Source organism: Mizuhopecten yessoensis, unplaced genomic scaffold (assembly GCF_002113885.1).
Source record: "Mizuhopecten yessoensis strain PY_sf001 unplaced genomic scaffold, ASM211388v2 scaffold10343, whole genome shotgun sequence".
Lineage (NCBI taxonomy): Eukaryota > Metazoa > Mollusca > Bivalvia > Pectinida > Pectinidae > Mizuhopecten > Mizuhopecten yessoensis.
In genome coordinates, this window is record NW_018408499.1 from 55132 (window position 1) to 78399 (window position 23268).

General features: G+C 36.2%; 2 protein-coding genes across 2 annotated transcripts in view; both read right to left on the minus strand.

Annotated features, from left to right (window-relative positions):
* LOC110460253 overlaps nt 1-9113 on the minus strand; it is a 32291-nt gene extending 23178 nt beyond the window's left edge. Inside the window, exons 1-2 of the mRNA XM_021513071.1 lie at nt 8845-9113; nt 194-224 (exon numbers count right to left, since the gene is read on the minus strand). Of these exons, the coding sequence (XP_021368746.1) occupies nt 194-224; nt 8845-8880 (67 nt within the window). The 5' untranslated portion in view covers nt 8881-9113. The remainder of the gene's footprint in view (nt 1-193; nt 225-8844) is intronic.
* A 4041-nt stretch (nt 9114-13154) lies between these two features.
* LOC110460273 (tripartite motif-containing protein 45-like) overlaps nt 13155-23268 on the minus strand; it is a 39238-nt gene continuing 29124 nt past the window's right edge. The window contains exons 5-7 of the mRNA XM_021513096.1: nt 21222-21261; nt 18207-18247; nt 13155-16974 (exon numbers count right to left, since the gene is read on the minus strand). Of these exons, the coding sequence (XP_021368771.1) occupies nt 16337-16974; nt 18207-18247; nt 21222-21261 (719 nt within the window). The 3' untranslated portion in view covers nt 13155-16336. The remainder of the gene's footprint in view (nt 16975-18206; nt 18248-21221; nt 21262-23268) is intronic.

Genomic DNA, 23268 nt, shown 5'->3' on the forward strand with positions numbered 1-23268 from the left:
TACTCTCAGCAGCCCTATATACTCTACCCTTGACACGACTTTGAATAGCCCTATATACTCTACTTGTGACACGACACTCATGAGCCCTATGTATTCCACCTTTAACAACAGCCCTAAGAGTATTCCTTTGACCCCTTTATACTGGACCCTTGACATGACTTTCAGGAGCCTTACATTCATCAGGTCTACTTACTGTTTTTCTTTTTCGGGTTCCGTTGATTGACCTTCAAAAGAAGTAATTGTAACTTATGTCAAAATCATATCACACAAGCTGTAGATATTATTATCACTTCAAAATCATAGATGCATGTTGTAGATATTGTTATTAATAACAGTTTTTAAATCATTCATGCATGTTGAAATTATTTTTAAAAAAATGAACGTTATACACACACCCACACAACCGCACCCACACGCACTCACGCACACACACACACACACACATACACACATACACACATACACATACACACACACACACATGTTCACTGCACATAGACTTTGGTAATATATACAGTGTGACCGAAATGCACTACACCATGTAACTGTTTTGTCCTTCTAAGACTTATCGATGATGGTAGGGCCAGAAGATAGCAAACGAAATTGGTCTTAGCTACAGCTGAAACATAAGGAGAGACGCATAAAGCCCCGTAATGGTTAGTTTCAGATCAAAAATGGATGAAATTTGTATATGACAACCTGCGGTACAGCCAAATAGTACAAAATACAATCGAGAAAATAAACAAAGACAATAAGTATCACTCATCATCATTCGCCTTGGGGATTTTAAAACATTTTTTATTTAGTAAACAAATGGATTGAACAACAGGCTAGGCCTATAGAAGTTCTCTCCTTAGGTTGACATGACATAGAAAAAGATGAAACGGTTAGTAAGAAAATGTTGATTCAAATTATATATAAAGTATATATTATAAGTAGCATAAATCCTCAGTCTATATATAACAAAGGGTATAGAGGAGATTAATCCATCTATGTTTCATTAAAATATAAATATCAAATTAAATTTTTGAGCTTTACAATGCTCTTATTTAAAGTCAATCAGAATTAATTAGTATTAGACAAGCAATGCCCCAATGATGTATTAAACAGAGGAATAGCTATAATTTTCTTTTATGCAAGTCTTCAATGCCCCCTGTCCATACCATTCTGCTGTTACACGAAGTAGTTAAAACTATAGAACCATGTAGCATCAATATATATCTATTGGTTGGAGTGATAAAAAAGTAAGGGATACAGCAACAGTAAAAAAATAAAATAAAATGAGGCAATTCAGTTGGAAGATTTTTAAATACATGTAGTATATGCGTAAGGTGTTTTGCCAGAGTTCTATGTGTAAATCTTTCATCCCACTCGAGAAGATTCCAGATTCAACCACAGAACACTTAAGCAACTTGATTGCACCCAGCATAAAAATTCAGCACCCAAAGCTTACTCCTGTAGGCGTATAGTGTAAACATCAATGTATATATAGAACAATCAATTGAACCACACAATGGTTAAAGGACAACATTTTTTTTTTATCAATTATGACTATAGATAACAAAATATATAGATTGTTTTAATTGATTAAACAAGTCTTCTTGTATTGTTTATATATTTCAGAACACTATCAAGTATAGATTAATTTTTAGTATTGTTTAACAAAGTGCTTCCTTTAAGAAGTATTTAAGTATCAAGATTAATCGGACACACTTCAAAAATCTCATTTATTAGAGTCTATCTCTCATCAGTATACAATGGACATTATAAAAGATAATGGATAGCAGTTTCATAATCATTACTACACTGACAAGATGGAGACTCTTTTAAGTGATCTTTGAACAGATCATAGTTTAGGTTACTCGCCTCATTTCTCAGTTGACATACGATTATGTTACCCTTTCTGCTTTCACAATTTTTAAATACATCCGAGATATCATTATTGAAACATATTTCATTATATACATTGGCCTTACATTTATTTAGAGTAGGAGAATGTACAATATCATTTATGCATTGAACTTGTTGCACATTACTGGGAAGATACTTTTAGCATAGGATTCTGTACGACATAGTGGTGGGTTAAAAATTCCTACATTTTTTAGAGTATAAGTGGATTAATCATGTCATGGAGGTATGTGGGTGATAGATTGTTAGTTATTTTATACATCTGAATTAGCTTATGGTTCATCCTTCGACCAGACAGAGATTCCCAGCCTAGTTCTTTATATAGAGTTTGATGTGATGTACCTGTCCTTAGGCCTCTGCTAATCCTTGCAGCTCCTAGTTGTACAGATTCTAATAATTTTTTAAGATTGTCAGAGCAGTTGTCCCAGACAATATCTGCTTATTCAAGCATTGGGCGGATAAATGTTGTATATTTTTTGCATAGGGATTTCCTATCAGTCTTATATTTCAGGTATCTAAGCATGTTTCTTCTTTTAATAGCCTCTTTATATATTAATTGAACATAAGCATCTTGAGAAAAAGTTAATCCAACATGTTTGTGATCATGGGCATTATCTACACAAGTATTAGAGAAATGAATTAGAGGACGGATAGGATCATTTTTTATAGAAAAAAATAGTGATTTAGTTGTAGAGGTGTTACATTTAATGTCCCATGTACTAGCCCAGTTGTTAATTCTATCTAGATCTTGGTTAAGATAATCTGCTGCTAGTTGTGGGTTTTCGTCTACGATGTCATAAAATGAGGCATCATCTGCAAATAGCTTAATGTTAGTATGGATTATATCAGTGATGTCATTAATGTATAATAGAAATAAAAAAGGACCGATAACTGATCCCTGAGGAACACCGGCATTTATAACCCTAAAAGAAGAAAAATGACCTTAAGTTAGTACTCTCTGTTTTCTATCTTCAATTAATTGTCAAATTGTCAAAGCATTGCCTGATGTACTATACGATTTAAGTATATGAAGTAACCCTTTTTGCCAAACTCTATCAAAAGCCTTGCTGATGTCGCAAAATACAAACCTTAATTCTTTCCCTTTATCCAGGTTGCTAATTATGTGGTATATAGATAGACGTTGGTTTACTCTTGAATCACCGGGTTTAAAGCCTGATTGGTCCTTGGAAAGTTATTAGTTGTTAAATAGTTATATATAAATATTTTACTAAAACATGATGTTACAGATATTGGTCGATAGTTGGAATAATTATTTTATAAACCATTCCCTATGTATACAGCACTAACATTAGCCATCTTCCATGGACCAGTTAGCACCCATTATATATAGTTTTCTTAAATAAAATTGTAAGTGGGTTTTACTTTTTTTATGACTTTAGGTAACATGCCATCAGGTCCTGCTGGTTTATTCTCATTTAATATAGTAATTTGATCATCAACATCTTGTCAGAGACAATTATGTTTTCTAATTTTGATAGAGTGGAGATATCTAATACCGGAAGTTCAGCAAGGGTATTTGATGTTGTGGCTATAGAAGTAAAAAAGTCATTAAGGGCTTCAGCTTTATCAGTTGGATGGTGAATCAGTGTATTATTTACATTCAATGGTGGAATTGGTTCAGTTTTATTGTTGAAATTAGTGGATTTTGCAATTTTCCACAAATTATTAGTGGGCAATGATTTATCACTTAGATACTTTTGAAGTTTTGCAAGATAATTATGTTTTGCGTCTCTTACAGGATAAATGCAAAGTCTTACTTATAAGACTTATTTTTATTTGAATTTCTAATTTATTTTGTCTTCGGTTACACAAGCGGCTCCACTTATGCCAGACACATGTTACCACGCGTACATCATGTGAACGGTCAACGCTGATTGGTCAGCTAAAGCGGTTGTCACCGAGCCTAGGATAAAAGCCACGGTATACTGGTTATATCATCAGTGGGGGTTTTACACGGTATACTGGTTATATCATCTGTGTGGGTTTTACACGGTATACTGGTTCTATCATCAGTGTGGGTTTTACACGGTATAGTGGTTATATCATCTGTGTGGGTTTTATACGGTATACTGGTTCTATCATCAGTGTGGGTTTTACACGGTATACTGGTTCTATCATCAGTGTGGGTTTTACACGGTATACTGGTTATATCATCTGTTCTATCATCAGTGTGGGTTTTACACGGTATACTGGTTCTATCATCAGTTCTATCATCAGTGTGGGTTTTACACGGTATACTGGTTCTATAATCAGTGTGGGCTTTACACAATATACTGGTTATATCATCAGTGTGGGTTTTACACAGTATACTGGTTCTATCATAAGTGTGGGTTTTACACGGTATACTAGTTCTATCATCAGTTCTATCATCAGTGTGGGTTTTACATGGTATACTGGTTCTATCATCAGTGTGGGTTTTACACAGTATACTGGCTATATCATCAGTGTGGGTTTTACACAGTATACTGGTTATATCATCAGTGTGGGTTTTACACGGTATACTGGTTATATCATCAGTGTGGGTTTTACACGTGAAACCACCGAACTTGGAACTTATGAATAGTGAGTGTAAACTGTAGAAGTAGCAGACAAGCCAACGAAGTCCAAAACCATGTTTGGATAGACTAAACCAGACACTGTAATTGGATTCGACTCGTGACTTAAGAACGTAAAGCTAAGACAAAATAAAACAAATGACGCCATCATATCATTGGAAATCTTTTCAGACAGCTACACTTTGTCTTAGTCAGAGAGTCAAAGCCAAGGTTGAAGAGGAGCTACACCAATCACTTCAGTTAGCAACAGGAAACACTGCTTCAAATATCATCATACTAGGCGATGATTTCAACTGGACGACTGGACGGGCATTCACCGGCAAAATGTAACAATTCAAAACAAAACGACAGACAAAGGAATCCTAAATTGTTGAGCGATAAAACCATACGATCAGGCCTGTCGCACATTCGCGAAGAACCCAATAAAAACATGCTTTAGTTAGTCTTTATTATAAGTCCAAGTCTGGTTAAACATCAAATAACTTACCAGGCGTCTCTGACCACCATATTTTTAATATGGACTCCAAGCCACATTACCAGAAAACTTTCAAAAATCATTCATGTGAAGAAGATCAAAAGGAGAGGGAAAAAACAACACGTAAACAAAACCAACAACCCTACCAATAGCATCATCAAAGTGGCAGAGAACAAGAAAGGTGCTGAGTAATGTCGGCTGAAATTCAATAATCATATCAAAGCTCAAACATATTAACTCGAACTATACAGTCAATCAAGGGAATTGTTTATGTGGAGAAAAGCACATGTCTCCCCTTATTAACTTATTTTCTTTTCCCCCTTCCCTTGCACATTAAATAGGGGAAAAAAGGTCAAACAACTGTTTATCTCCAATTTTCGTAAATATATTTAGGCCTACAAATAAATTATAAAATGCATATATGAATCAATGCAATTAAAAAGTTTTTAGTGGAAGGTCACAATAAGTTTAAAGCTAGCTGAAACCTGAAAAAATGGCACTTATTTGACCTTTGACCTTAGGCCTCGTTGATTAGGTCACAGTGCACTGCGCATTATCTGTACGGTCATGCAGGTATACTGCAAGTTCCATTATATCTTTATTGGTTTAGAAGCTACGGCCCTGACAAGATGTTCCTACGACATATTTGACCTCTAACTTTGACATAAAAACACAAGGAAATTGGAAAAACTATCATCACTTTTAAAGGACTGCAACCTAAAAATCAGAAAGGCAGAAAACAATATGTAAACAATATCTTCCAAGAATTTCTGGAACAGAACAACTCTAAATCTTTCTGGAAGTATATAAAATCTAGAGAACAGGACAATGTAGGAATGGCAACTCTCACGTCTTAGGGAAGCCTCATTCAGCGAAAGTATAGCACAGATCTTACTGAACCCAAATAAAACTACAACAACGCAGATAAGTATCAAACGGTCAATTCTAAGACCAGAGGGATTAGAAATTTGTTTGAGAAATCTCATTCCATCTTAAGGCTCTGGTCCACACAACATCTCCGGTCGTGTTTCAAATATTGTGCATATCATACAATGTAGTGTAACCAATTTAACAAATGTCTTCACCATTGAAACTACCTAAGGAGCTATCATCTCATATATCTTCGAAAAGGGAGACACTCATTCAGCAGAAAATTATCGATATTGGCATCAGTGCCATGCAAAATCTTAAAACATATGTTAGACACTGAGCGCTCAAAACATCCATGACTTATCCAAGATCTTGATACAGTTCCTCATGACAGATTACTCTACAATTTGTAGTCATATTGATTCAGAAAACGCCAAACCAAAATTAATTCCCGACATCCAGAAGTCATATATGGAAAGCTTTTTATCATATTTAATTTTTGTTTGTTCACATAGCATTATAAACATTTCCATTACATTGTATACATACACTATTTCCATTACATTGTATACACATACTATTTCCATTTCATTGTATACACACACTATTTCCATTATATTGTATACATACACACACTATTTCCATTACATTGCACACACACACACACACACACACACACACACACACACACACACACACACACACACACACACACTATTTCCAGTACATTGTATACACACACTATTTCCATTACATTGTATACACACACTATTTCCATTACATTGTATACACACACTATTTCCATTACAATGTATACACACACTGTTTCCATTACATTGTATACACACACTAATTCCATTACACTGTATACACACACTATTTCCATACAATTCAACTCAAGTGCCGTAGTTGTTACTTGACCAAGGAATGTGTATGCCGCATCTGTTCTCAAAAGCATTTTTAATTAACGACCAAAGAACACGCGAGTGTTGGCAGTCCTAGGAATGATGTATTAAAGACTCTCTGTTTACCATACAAAAAATACATAATTCTGTTTCAGCTAGGTTCCTATTCATGAGTTTGAGACTAGAATGTGTATAAAGGTCACGGTGATGTGATTTAAATTGGAAAGGTTGTTAGCTAGAGTCGTCTGTAATCTTGAAGGAAGTTAAACAAAAATATACTCTCTTGACTGATTTCCTCCCTCATATTTTTCTGTCATTTTACCTGTTTTTATCGGGTCTTGTTGAGAGAGAGAGCTGATGTTTTTTTTAAATGAACTTTAAACAAACATTAACTTTATTTTTGGAAAACTCAAATATAAATGATATTTTCTAGATATTAATTCTAATAATAAAGCCACGAACAGATGGCATTTATCTACAATTTTTTTTATGTAAGTGGAATGCGTAAATACGGATTTTTATAGAAACTGATCATTGATTTGGCGTAGCTCCAGAAGGCTTCAAAAGACCTAAACATAAACTTCACCGAGGTTGAAATTTTTAGGTCACACATTTTTTAAATTAACTGTATTCAAACATTAACTTTATTTTTGGAAAACTCAAATATAAATGATATTTTCTAGATATTAATTCTAATAATAAAGCCACGAACAGATTGCATTTATCTACAAAATAAATTATGTAAGTGGAATGCGTAAATACGGATTTTTATAGAAACTGATCATTGATTTGGCGCTTCAAAAGACCTAAACATAAACTTCACCGAGGTTGAAATTTTTAGTTCACACATAGACCTGTTTTAGTTGAGAGAACAATTTTAATCCATACTGGCATTATAGTAGCTTGCTATGTATAAATATATATAATTATCTCAGAGCTCTGTTTTTGCTATGTATCTTTCGATATTATATGCTGTTTTCAGTTTATTGAGCAGAGTAGGTAGGTAAAGTTCTTTGCAAAAACACTTTTGACAATATATGTAGTGCTTCGTATTTAGAATTATGATATTTTCTGCCCTGTATTTTCAAATGTTGATTTTGCGGGTTTTTTTTACCAAAAATAAAATCAATTTTCCTCAAACCTGCACCTGTTTGATGTATACGGCACAATTGTGGTAAGGGACGGGAGGTTTGTTAGATATAAACATGTTACACGAGTCATTTACAATTATATTTATAGTGCCAGACAAATACATTTCTGCATTTTTGTATAAGGCAACCTGAATTTCATATACACTGTAAACAAATAATTACAAGTCATTTTGATAACGCAGATGCAAGTTATATCTACTAGGTATTAATTCTAAAAATAAAGCCACGAACAGATTGCATCTATATACAAAATAAATTATATAAGTGAAACGCGTAATTACGATTCTTATAGAAACTGATCATTGATTTGGCGTAGCTCCAGAAGACACCAACCTATTACAGTATACCTGAAAATAAACTTCACCGAGGTGAGTAAAATATTCATGGATAATTAAATACCCTGTCATCACACTCACCGTCACTTATACTCTTGACAGTAATAGTTAAATACCCTGTCATCACACACCGTGCACGTATAAATAATTAGGCCATGTTGAACAACAACATGCCAAACTAAATATATCATATGTTCTTCGTATTGCCTTCAGTTATTAATAGAAGTGACATCATGGTATCCAATACTGTAGGACTTCCTGGTTATTCTATCGAGGTTTCACTTTAGATATGGAGTTCTATTCTTTTGACCTAGTAACTGCTGAAGACAGATAAATGGGCGAGATATGGTGCAATTAAGAAAGTTAGGTCTGTTTGGCTCATTAATTTTGTTATTTTCGCTTCTTTTGCACATTTCTAGTGAATATTTTACGCTGCAAGGTGGTTTACTTGGCTATGAACTTTATCAGATAATTGACTTCCTAGTTCCTAGTCCGGGGGACTACAACAGAGCACTGACACAGATAATTAAAGTAATTTACTGATGTATAATCTTTGATCAAAAACAGTTTGATTCTTAAATAAACTAGTGTTTTACGTCTTAACATAATAAAAAAAACACTGACCTTTTTCAACTCCGTGTGTCGGATTGCCTTGGACATGATGTTAATACCCTGGCCAACTTGATGAGACTTCAGTAGTTGCTCCCTTGTTCTGTCGTAATCATAAGTGGTACCATGTAAGCCTACGCTGTACACTGTCGTGTTTAATATCAATTACTCTTACAAACGAGTCAATATCAATACCAATATCAAAAGAATAGGCACAGATAGAATAAAGATGATCAACCAATCACAGCTGGAACAGCCGTGACGTCCCGCAGCGTGCAAGCAATCGACCGGTATATTTAGGTAAAGACGACATGTCTTTTAATCATATTCTTCGAAAAGTATTCTTTTTGATTTCAATAAGATTGTTAATATAATCTTCCTATTTATACCAAATGGGTTTTTTTCGGTTTGAAAATTTAAAAAGAAGCTGTCTCATCGTAAATATAAATACTTCATACGCAACGTTATACTTTTATATCATAAATATTTCCTTCACTGTCACTACCCCGTATTTCCTTTTCAGCACGTTCCTTTCGGATGTGTACTAAATTTACACTTCGGCGGTTAAAGAAGCAGACTTGACGCTTCGGTTGACCTTCTCGGAACAACCGTATTTTTCTATGGTCGCCATCTCACTATTTCATTGTCAATAATTTACCGTTGTTTCATATATATGATCCCTTGTTGTCTATTGGGAAACATCATAACGATATCATATGGCTGTTGTTTTTAATCGAAGACAAGAAATACATATTTGACAAAGCTGTATTCCTTGTAAGATGAAAGTATAACCCTGGCGTTAAAACTTGTTGTTTTTACATTGAGTATTGGATCCACATGGTATCTTGAATAGAGCTCAGTGTTACTCTCGTGTCCACCCTGTCACTATCGTACACCCCAAACATCGGTCACGGATGATATGTCTAGTCAGCATGTTGAAATTAACACCAAACTTCATTTCAGCGGTTGTACCTGCTTTGCAAGATCGAATCAGCATCTCATGTACGAACAAGTTCGCTTTTTACCATGCCAATGATAAAGTACCCTATGAACTCGTCAATTTCACATGGTAAGTGTAACGATAGTAAGTCACATGGTAAGTGTAACGATGGTTAGTGACATGGTAAGTGTTACGATGGTAAGTCACATGGTAAGTGTAACGATGGTAAGTCACATGGTAAGTGTAACGATGGTAAGTCACATGGTAAGTGTAACGATGGTAAGTCACATGGTAAGTGTAACGATGGTAAGTCACATGGTAAGTGTAACGATGGTAAGTCACATGGTAAGTGTAACGATGGTAAGTCACATGGTAAGTGTAACGATGGTAAGTCACATGGTAAGTGTAACGATGGTAAGTCACATGGTAAGTGTAACGATGGTAAGTCACATGGTAAGTGTAACGATGGTAAGTCACATGGTAAGTGTAACGATGGTAAGTCACATGGTAAGTGTAACGATGGTAAGTCACATGGTAAGTGTAACGATGGTAAGTCACATGGTAAGTGTAACGATGGTAAGTCACATGGTAAGTGTAACGATGGTAAGTCACATGGTAAGTGTAACGATGGTAAGTCACATGGTAAGTGTAACGATGGTAAGTCACATGGTAAGTGTAACGATGGTAAGTCACATGGTAAGTGTAACGATGGTAAGTCACATGGTAAGTGTAACGATGGTAAGTCACATGGTAAGTGTAACGATGGTAAGTCACATGGTAAGTGTAACGATGGTAAGTCACATGGTAAGTGTAACGATGGTAAGTCACATGGTAAGTGTAACGATGGTAAGTCACATGGTAAGTGTAACGATGGTAAGTCACATGGTAAGTGTAACGATGGTAAGTCACATGGTAAGTGTAACGATGGTAAGTCACATGGTAAGTGTAACGATGGTAAGTCACATGGTAAGTGTAACGATGGTAAGTCACATGGTAAGTGTAACGATGGTAAGTCACATGGTAAGTGTAACGATGGTAAGTCACATGGTAAGTGTAACGATGGTAAGTCACATGGTAAGTGTAACGATGGTAAGTCACATGGTAAGTGTAACGATGGTAAGTCACATGGTAAGTGTAACGATGGTAAGTCACATGGTAAGTGTAACGATGGTAAGTCACATGGTAAGTGTAACGATGGTAAGTCACATGGTAAGTGTAACGATGGTAAGTCACATGGTAAGTGTAACGATGGTAAGTCACATGGTAAGTGTAACGATGGTAAGTCACATGGTAAGTGTAACGATGGTAAGTCACATGGTAAGTGTAACGATGGTAAGTCACATGGTAAGTGTAACGATGGTAAGTCACATGGTAAGTGTAACGATGGTAAGTCACATGGTAAGTGTAACGATGGTAAGTCACATGGTAAGTGTAACGATGGTAAGTCACATGGTAAGTGTAACGATGGTAAGTCACATGGTAAGTGTAACGATGGTAAGTCACATGGTAAGTGTAACGATGGTCAGTCACATGGTAAGTGTAACGATGGTCAGTCACATGGTAAGTGTAACGATGGTCAGTCACATGGTAAGTGTAAAGATTTGCGTGCGCAATAGCACTAGTGTGATGATTACTGTCCGTTTCAGCACAATCACTAAACTCGTTAAGGATCCCCGTACCATAAACTGAAATTTCACCCTGGAGATGTCTTTGTTTCCGGTATGATATATTATATATCGATCCCGAAAATAAATGCTTGTTATACTGTCGCTCTAACTGACCGAGCTACCTGGTCAATGCAATTGTCGTGTCCTGCACCAGCAGCTGTTCCATCCAAAACAGACACAGGGGAAGGGCTATGGTGTATACGTAAAACCAGATCACAATGAGACATGCATCCTTAAATCTTTAATCACGACGTAGTCCATGTAGCACACATTGACTAGAAGCGGAACTCCTTGACGCCTCACAAACTGGCATTTCTACATATATTATCTCCAGTCTGGCCAGCTGTAACAGTAGAGCTGTACATCGATAGTACCCTACAGGTCAGGGATTCAGAGAGAATTTGCATGATTCGTAAGAGGCGACTTGTGTGTGAACCCCTATCAGAACTTGAGATTTGCTTCCCCCTCCCCTCCCCCCTACCTGGTACACAAAAACAACTATGGAACCTGCTGCACCCATCATAATATATGAGATCTTCATATTTTCTCCCATTTTCTTATATTTTTTCCTTTTCTAAAGCCCTAGTTTGCAATACTCCCTTTTGGTGTTGGTACCTATGAGTTATGTCTCCTTGACCGTAACAAACCTAATACTTAAAATTGGTACTTGCTGCTCTCACTTTGATATACAAATTTAAATGGAATGGATAGAGATAAGGACTGCTTTACCCGTGGTCAGTATAATGTGGCCGGAATATTGTGTGTGGTACCTTCGGTTGTTTATGTCCCACCTTACTCTTTAGTAAAACCACGTCACCATTTTGTGATAGACATTTTTAGTCAGTCATTTTCCCTCGGTTCGGGATTTCGGGAAGCAAATATTACATATATAAGTACAATTCAACGTATAACTAGTATAACAAACATAATTACAGTTGTAGGTTATAAGTAAAAACAACACAACACATGTATGTCTTACATAACACTTGTTTATTGTATACAGCTACATATCTCTACGTACTCTACAGTCACTCGATGATGTATTCTATAACACAAGTACATACTGTATACAGCTACATATCTCTACGTACTCTACAGTCACTCGATGATGTATTCTATACTGTATACAGCTACATACATTGTATCTCTACGTACTCTACAGTCACTCGGTGATGTATTCTATAATACAAGTACATACTGTATACAGCTACATATCTCTACGTAATCTACCGTCACTCGGTGATGTATTCTATAATACAAGTACATACTGTATAAAGATGAATACATTTCATAAAAAATCTGCAAGTGACAGCAATTGTGTATGCATCAAACGTTTCCGAATATTTCAGATTCATCTCTCAAGTGTCTCACTCTCTTTACCAAATTACAGATATACAGTGAAACCATACCTAACAATATTGTACTATCAAGTCAGATATGTATCGATGACAATTTACTGGAATTTTGAAAACAAACTTTTGATAAACGGACATGGGTTCTTAAAATATAAACATTGCTAGTATTCATAAATTATGAAATATTTGTGATATTTGGTATTTCATGCTAACAAATCAATGGCGGATCCAGAGGGGTTTTTTTGGGCTTCAGGAAACCCCCCACCCTGAGAATTTTCTTAAAAAATCATGTATTTTCACCATTTTCCTCAATTTTTCCCCACATGGAAACCCCCCCAGGAAATTTGGAACCCCCACCCCCAGATAGGTCTCTGGATCCGCCACTGCAAATATCTAAAGAATACTTCATTATATTATGGATATATTCTGTTCAGCTGATTATCATTGTTCATTCCTCTAGTCTCCACTATACAATTATAATTTCTTTTTCTTCAAAATTACAATAGTGTTGGTATAATCTGCACACATAGCATGCATACTGTAGAACGAAGAGCTAAAAACATCAATCTAACTGATTATACAGTATCTGTGTTACATTCCGTTATACGTTTACACATATACATCAAACTAACTGATTATGCAGTATCTGTGTTACCTTCAGTTATACATTTACACATATACATCAATCTAACTTATTATACAGTATCTGTGTTACCTTCAGTTATACATTTAAACATATACATCAATCCAAATTCATGGAAAATATTTTGTGAAAACCGATGCATGGAACTGTTTTGATATGTTGATAGGCAGTATGTTATAAACTCTCCAAACTCAACAGTACAATATGAAACACCATTCTCCATATCAAAACATCCATACATCAGGAAAGATTTCCACAAATACGCAATAAATCATACATAAGTTACAGGTTTTCCATCATCATTAGAGCATGCGTGATAGACCATATTGTTCCTTATAGATAAATATGTTTGCACACATTCAATGTTTATATTATCAAAAGTAAAAACGTTTCTGTTTACCATCATTAAAATACATTTTATTTCCTATGTTGACAGTATTCGCTTGAAATATTCCATTGAGTTTGTAAATTAATCGGACTATCAGAAAATAGAATCGTGGCATCTGCATAAATAGGATGAAAATTTTGATATATATATATATTAATTTCTTTTTCAAACCAAAATAAACTACAGAGGCATTAAATATTGGATATTCATTGCGGTCATAATATCTTCAACATCATTTAGGTACGAATGTAAAACAAAGGGAGATAAAAAAAATCCTCTTTTGTCTAAAATCCAATACCACACCGGAAATCATTTCAATCTACAACATTTATGAGAAATTTATACTTCATTATTCAATACATGTTATATATATATCAGAACATGAAAGTATTTATAGAATAAAACATCAATATTGCATGGTTTGAATTTGACATTTGTCTTAGTTTTTTTTTGTCCCAGAGACCATTTCGTCACACATTATCAAATTTTATCAAAGTTTATACAGATTTCAGGAATGAAAATACCTCGGATGAGTTCATATTTCAAAGATCACTGCATGTTATAATTCATTGATTTTTTTCTCTGTGTCGCTCGATTTATCAACTTGAAGTATCATAACACCTGGAATACCTACATATTTCAGGGTGTCAAGATGGAATTCGTTGTAACTATAGAACATTATCGAACACTGAAACTAATTCATGTCTTACAGACATTTTCTAGTTTTTACTATTTCTATTTTTCTATCTGTGTGTCATCCTGTCAAAAATGTGAATAAAATATTCTTGTTGTAAACCAGTTGTCATTTCACCTCTTTTATTCAATTTCATTAACATCAACGAGATCATTGCTAATTACTGCTCCGGCTTTTAAGCCTCTCAATAGACAAACATAGTTTCATGATCAGCTACAAAATATGTTACGTCGACAAACCATTGACTGGAACCTTCCGATGGCGTACGGATAGTGCCTAACAATACACTCACAACAACAGACACCTTTATTGAACATAAAACAAATATCATACTTGGTCTCAATTTATTTTTCACTACAGTATTTAGACCTAATATATCAAGAATATCAATTCAATTGGTTCAAGAAAATCATGGCATTGTGTTTTATATCAAGACGAAAGTTGAGATTTGTCGTTTAGCTGAGTCAGCTTTAAATCACTGGGTGATGTGCTAGTCACTTGATGATTTAGAATTTATGTCTCAGATCTTTTTAATAAATAAATAAAATCTACATGTTAAAGCGCTCTGTTAATCTGGAATAAGATAATCTTAAACTATTTACAATATATCTATGTTATACTTTTCAAAATAATTTGAGACAGTGGCAAACATGTTGGAAATGAAAGAGGATGCAGGATATTCTGTTATTCTGTGAGACCATGTTCACAACGACATTTCAAGGCTAAAGAATAACCATTCAGACCCACACCCCAGACTATTCTGTACTCCGATTGGGTTGTTGTGCGCAGTATAAACATACTGTACATTTTATCCTGGGACGACATCGACGATCAAACACAAGACATTTGTTTGGCTTCCCGTAAATCTGCTATTCGACAGTATATAATACATGAAAGATTTAGGAGTAGGTATGGAGGTAGAGAGTGAAATTACATTGAATTTAAATCATGACACGCTCTATACTGTAGTACGTTAAGGAATTTTATGACAGGTTTTGTTAATTTTGATATGATAATTCAAGCACTTATGCATTTGTTTACAGTCTATGAAATGAATAATACAGCATAACATGTATATTATAAAAGTTAGGGGTCGTTAACGAGAGGCTGAGTATCACCTGATTCTGTTTCTGTAGATTATGAACTGAAACTACAATACAGAGTTACGTCCCATGTCCCGTTGCTATCTTGATTTGTTCAATACATACAACCGGCATGCTTTATATATGCTTTTCTATCATGATTCGTGCAAGTTTCTCGCCGTTCTGTGATCTTTTTGTGCATAATAAAACCACAATCTGTATCACTGTTTATGATAAAAAAAAAAGCGAGAAATAAGATGTATGAATATAAAGATAAAATACTTCGTATGTATAAAGCTGAATTAAATGCTTATTTTGTGAAAAGTATAATTTGAAATATTGCCCTCATCAGGCTTTAATGATATGATATGCTCGTAACTCTGACAAAATCGTATGTAGACTACAGTAGTAAATCTACAGGGATGTGGACACTCTCAACAGACCTCAGTGTAACTCTGACAACATCGTGTGTAGACTACAGTAGTTAATCTGCAGGGATGTGGACACTCTCAACAGACCTCAATATAACTCTGATAACATCGTGTGTAGACTTCAGTAGTAAATATACAGAGATGTTGACACTCTCAACAGGCTTCAGTGTAACGCTGATAACATCGTGTGTAGACTACAGTAGTAAATCTACAGGGATGTGGACACTCTCAAAAGGCATCAGTGTAACTCTGATAACATCGTGTGTAGACTACAGTAGTATATCTACAGGAATGTGAACACTCTAATCTACCTCAGTGTAACTCTGACGTCCACTAGGTGCGGGTTGTACACCCCAAACACCGGCCACAGTGGCTGTGATGTGTCTACATCCCCGATCTTTGTTAACAATGTGTTGTTTACAACATCCAAAAAGCTGATAGTTTTACTCAATGTGTTTATATTGACACCAATCCTTATATCAGCTGTTGTACCTGCTTTGCTGGAATGAGTATCCCTGGTGAAGATTTTTTGTTTATTATTCCAACACGCAAGTGTCATAGTGTCCCTGTCACTATTACCGGTACGAAGTAAGTATACCGACTTACCATGCTTGGTATGACCTACGTAATGGCTACTGTCTATTTCCTTTTCCCATGCTAACCCAACCTCAAACACAAGTTGTGTGCCTGTTAAATCTTTAATGATTTTGAAGTGTACGTCTACCTCATAGTATACATTGTCGGGGGGTGAGACAGACCTGGACCCCTTAACACCGGAATACTTCTGCAGGGCGTGTCCTCCGGCCGGCCAGTCGTGAGAGTAGAGCTGTCCGTCGAGCTGTCCGTCAGGTGGGGGAGGATGTCGGGTGTTAAACAGAGTTATCCGGTCTTCTGACAGGTAACACGCTTTGTATAAGGTGTCCTCGTCCATGTGCATGGTCAGGTCTGTCAAAATAAATCATATAGAGATAAAGTTAGACATTTATATATTTGTCTGTGAGTATGTATAACTTTAGCAGATCAAGTCTATCAGAGGTTGTATTGATATTGTAGTATTTTACATGCATTATTATAAAAATCATACTGAGATACATACAATGATGCAAATATGTTAATGCTACATGTATTAGTGATTTATACAAAAAACATTAAAAAAAACCCAGCAGAATGGCTACAATATCAAACAATATATACAGGAGTTTCCGTGTCATATGAGATTTATGAAACAAGTCTAAGAATTATCAGGCGAAACGTCTCGGGTCGAGTGACATAAAACAAAATATACAATTTCGTCACATCGTTGTACAAGTAAAAATACAAATCTAGCTTGACTAAGGGACCAGTCGGTCTGGAAACGTTGCGACACGTTTAATACGTACTTTGTTTGTGTAGAAAGTAAAACATTGATATCACATATTCCCAAACTGATGAATCTTATTGAAGATATGAGTTTCATAAATCTCATATCATGACATGGAAATGAGTGTAAGATCCTTTTTACCATATATCTGAAATACTGTCCTTTAATTCATTAAAATAAACAGTTGTATCCTCCGTCATATCATCAAATATTTTGTTGATATGACAGAAGCAATACTATCAAAATGTAGGTCAAATCTATCTGCGCTGACTAATTATTTTCAGGTAAAATTCGGAGATATATTTAGTGCTGACTGATACCTAACGATTTTGAGACAAAAATATGTGATAAAGCTACTTTGTATTATATATTTCCTTTTGATTAAGTGCCTGTTTTCTTTAAAACTGTCCTTGTGTGATAATTTTATTTAACATTAAAAAGACAAACAACTAACTCGGGGGGGGGGGGGGGGGGGGTTACTTTTGAGTAGCCATTGAATTTACTACGGGCATGTTATAAAGTGTCACAGTAGTCAAGCATCTTATTACAGGCTAGAGGAAACTTCACATTAATTGCTCTCTAAGTACGATTAAGTAAAGTAAAAATATTAGCGTTCTGGGATAGTACACTTGCTAGCAATACTGCAATTAAATAAAGCTATAAACTGAGCTTTGCTCATACCACTTGGCACAGGAGAGGCATTACACGTATAAGTGGTACTGAAACCAGGGTCACAACTCGACAATGACTTAAACGCTGAATATGTCGATGTTGTCAGCTCTGACATAACGTCAATAATTGAATTAAGATAACATACATTCCATTCCGTCAGTTTCCCTTGCGGGAGGAGACGTCTTCCTGTAAACAAAAGGTAAACGATAAAGTTACTAGCCAGTAAAAACAAGATATATCATGGAGTAAAGACAAAAGGAAAATGTCGGGATTTATTGTCAATGTTAAATACCACAACACTGACCAAACCAAAAAGGAGTGTATCCTTACAAGCAGACTTGCTATCAGCTCCTTAACTTTTGTTAAGATTTGCCCAGCTGTATCTGTCTACTAGCTTATTCCTCCCTCATTCGATCATTAACTCATAGATGCAGCAGATTATTTAATGATGAGTGAAATCATAATTTACCATATATAATTAGCTTTCTACTAGAGAAAGGGGCTACTCTGTTTACCTTCGAAAATGACGGAGTGAACGTTAAAATCTTTGTTAGCAACTCTCAAATGGTTTAATGATGAAATTCCTTGATTGCTTTGCTTACATAGAAGGAAGCTAGTTTGTACATCGATATTTTAATAAATCAATTGCTCATTATTGATATAACTTTTTTCCAAGTTTCCGCGGTAACGCGTATACCAGGATTGCAGTTGCAATGTTCATCATTTGATCAGTTTGAATATTGTTGTGAAGAGGATGTTATCCGATTACCTACAAAATGGAATTGATATATCTTGTGTCACAAACAAAGAACTCCTTTGGGATGTGCTACCTTCTGTAACTGCCCGCTGCTTACTCTAGTATATCTTACTTAACGTAAATTGATTAGTAGTTTAGTATCATATATATGTCTAACATTCCTTCTTTATAAGGCTTTTTGACCAGTAAATCATGTTTAATGGTTTTCTACCTGAGAGACTCAGTATCAACTAGAAATTAGATTTACGTGATATGATTTAAATTCTTGCCATGTTGAACTAACAAATTACATACGCTCGGTGGCTAATAACCGCAGTTACTGTACTGCAAGGCAAATCGTGTGTTGTAACAAGAGGCCCAGGGGCCTTAATAGATCACCTGGTATTTTATTTTTCAATTTTAAACCTGCTGAGTACCAAACAAGTTTATCAAAGGAGTACAAAAAAACAAAGTTGCAAGAAGAACTACATATAAATCTGTTTTGGTGGGGGAAAAAACAAGAAAACGAGTTTCCATGTTATGTCCCAATTTTCCTTTATTTCCCGTATTGGGCCTCACATGCACTTTTTTTATACAAATTAAACAAATTGAGTTTTTTACCACTAAGCATGCTTCGGACACATCTTCCATTTATAAATATTCAATTCCCTTTGGCCAAAGATTCTCTAGAACAAGTTTGGTTAAAATCCCTTCAACGGTACAGAAGGAGAAGGATCTTTGATGTTTTCCTCTATTTCCCCTAATGGACCCGACCCATCTGCCCCAAAGAAGTGGGTCCACACACCTCAATTTAGTTTAAACAAAATTGATTCTTTTGTCCCTAAGCATGCTTCAGATTGCATTTGGTTTAAATCCCTTCACTTGTATAGCAGGAGAAAAATCATTACTCTATTTCCCCTATTGGGCCCGCCCCTCCGCCCCCAGAGGGGCCACACCCTCCGTTTATACAAACTTGAGTCTCCTTTGTCCAAAGATGCTCTATGCCAAATTTGGTCAAAATCCTTCTATTGGTTGAGAAGAAGAAGATTTTTAAAGATTTACCTATTTTCCCCCTATTTGGCCCCGCTCCTCTGCCCCCAGAGGGGCCACACCCTCCGTTTTTACAAACTTGAGGCTCTTTTGTCCAAAGATGCTCTAGAACAATTTTGGTCAAAATCCTTCTATTGGTTGAGAAGAAGAAGATTTTTAAAGATTTACCTATTTTCCCCCTATTTGGCCCCGCCCATCTGCCCCCAGGGGGACCATACCCTCTGTTTATACAAAACTGGGAACCCTTTGGCCAATGATGCTCCACACCAATTTTGGTCAAAATCCCTTCATCGGTACAAAAGGAGAAGGATCTTTAATGTTTTCCTCTATTTTCCCTAATGGGCCCCACCCATCTGCCCCAAAGAAGGGGGTCCATACACCTCAGTTTATACAAAATTGATTCTTTAGTCCCTAAGCATGCTTCAGACTGCATTTGGTTTAAATCCCTTCACTTGTATAGAAGGAGAAAAAAAATCCTCCATTTTCCCTATTGGGCCCTGCCCCTCCGCCCCCAGAGGGGTTACACCCTCCGTTTATACAAACTTGAGTCTCCTTTTTCCAAAGATGCTCTAGGACAAGTTTGGTCAAAATCCTTCAATTGGTTGAGAAGAAGAAGATTTTTAAAGATTTACCTATTTCCCCCCCATTTGGCCCCGCCCCTCTGCCCCCAGGGGGACCATACCCTCCATTTATACAAAACTGGGAACCCTTTGGTCAATGATGCTCCAGACCAAATTTGGTCAAAATCCTATGAGCCGTTCAGGACTAGTACCGTTTTAAAGGAAAAAGTTGACGAACGACGGACGACGGACACCGCACGACGGACGAAGGACGTTGCGCCATGGGATAAGCTCACTTGGCCCTTCGGGCCAGGTGAGCTAAAAATGGCATTTGAATTTGAACAGGCAGGTCTGTGAGCAGCTCAGTAACATATATTTATCCATTTTCGGAATATGTTTCATATCCCAACATCTATTTTTCAGTTGATTAAAATGTACTTTAAAACGTAACGTTGTTGAGTTATATTTTTCCCATGCAATGATACGGTACTATGACACTTCTCCATAACGTCAGTGATGTGCTAAATATTTCGCTGCTGTTTAGAATTCGTGGATTTGGGTCGAAACGCGAAAAATAACCGTTATACAGTACATATAATATACATTATAGGTAGACAGAGGTGTTTGATTTCCTAAGTCTACTGTTAATCACCGACGTCATTTACATGAGTCTGTAGAAGTATAATGTATTGATGATTAATTTCAACTTCCGGGTCATTTGTATAAAGAAAGTATTCAACACATCTTTCTGGTAACCTCTTCTTTTAACGAGATTATCGACATAAAACGATAGAATTATTGTACGTATAATTACCTTCCAGTTTCTTTCGTTCCTGGTCTTCTTTCAGTTGATGCTTTTTTTCAAAAGAACACATAATAAATTTTAGTTGTGTCACTCAAGATTAATATCATCGGATTTAATTTTTGAATTATATTACATGTTTTCAGGAAAATAATGTGGCATTGTACGTAAAAGTTACTAGGTTTTTGTTTGGTTAAGCATTCCGTCCTATGCCTGTAGGGATATACAATGTATATTCACGCCTAAATAATATAGAATGTTTTTATTTTGTTTTGTTTTTAGCGCAGTGCTTCTAGTGTCTAAATGCTGATCTAATTATGAACACTGGTCTAGGCAAATGCCTACTTCATAATAAATGCCAGTTGATATAACGTCCCAATCTGAAGGTTGAAATTGAAATTCTCGTTTTGAAAAAGCGTAATTATTTGTTTAATTTAATTTGTTTTTGTTTTACAAAATGAAACAAATCTTAACAAGGTTAAAAACAAACATGCATCTAGAAGAAGATAACTATTATTTGTAGAACATTTTTACAAGTTTGAAAATATGAATGTACCAAGAAAATTTGTATATTTTCCCTCCCCGCTATGCTGAAATTTACTATTTTAGACATTAGATTTATAACTCTTGGAAGAAAAGTTTACTGGTAATGTGTAGTCCCGTGTTCGACTGCTTGTTGATTCACAAGGATAAAAATGACCTCAGTTGTATTGTTACAGACTCGGTTATGAAAAGCCTGGAATGGACAAGGAGGAGTTGAAAAACTCCCGCCCAGTTTCAATTCTGCCTTTTCTGTCTAAGATCCTGGAGAAGGTTGTGTCCCGGCGTTTAGAGAGGTTCATCTCCATGCAAACAGTCTCCATGACAACATGCAATCGGCCTACCGCATGGGACACTCTACTGAGACGGCCCTCCTACGTGTACATAGTGATATAGCTTCTGCATTTGATAACAAGTGCAGAGGGATGCTTGTCATGCTGGACTTGTCAGCTGCATTTGACGTCATCGACCATGGCATACTTTATAAACGTCTGGAATACTCTTATGGAGTGACTGATACCGCACTATGCTGGATACAATCATACCTGAGTGAACGACGACAGTGTGTTGCCCTCGGATCTGCCACCTCACATGACAAAGTACTAGATTTTTGGGTTCCTCAATGGTCGGTGTTAGGACCACGAAAATATTGTATGTACTCCAAACCGATTGGTGAGATTTATCGTCGCTATAGCCTTCGCTATCATTGCTATGCCGATGACACACAAATGTACATGGTCATAAAACCACAGGACAGTTGGAATACAGTCTCAGAAAGTCTGGAAGCTTGTCTGACAGATATCAGTATCTGGATGAACGCCAACATGCTTGAACTTAATCAGGAAAAGACGGAACTAATCGTCTTTTCCCCAGAGTGACAGCAAACAATGGCTCTCCAGCTCAAGGTTGGTTCCAGAACTATTGAGACTGTTTCAGCTGTTAAAAATCTAGAGGTATACTTTGACAGTTCTCTGAACATGGAGAAACAAGTGAACGCTATTGCCAAATCCTGTTACCACCAGATCAGGAACATCGGCTGTATTCGGCAGTTTCTAACTGCAGGTGCATGCAAGATTTTGGTGCATTCACGTGTTACCTCTCGGTTGGATTATGGTAACGCCCTGCTCTGTGGTATATCTGACAAACTAACTAGTCGTCTGCAGAGGGTCCAGAACACTGCAGCACGGCTAGTTACTCGTACTCGAAAGAGAGAACACATCACACCTGCGCTTTATTCGTTGCTATGGTTACCTGTACGATACAGGTCGCAGAACAAAATTCTGGTATCACATACAAGGCACTGAATGGAACAGCTCCTCAGTACCTACAGGAGCTTAGTTATCCTGTATCAGCCGTCAAGATCACTGCGGTCGGAGTCAGAATCTTTGTTGTGTGTCCCAAAATCTCGTACTGTGACCTACGGAAACAGATGCTTTGGAAGGGTTTCGGCTACGTTGTGGAATAGCTTACCATCTGCTATTAGGAAGTCAAATACCCTGGCCAAGTTCAAGAGGGACAT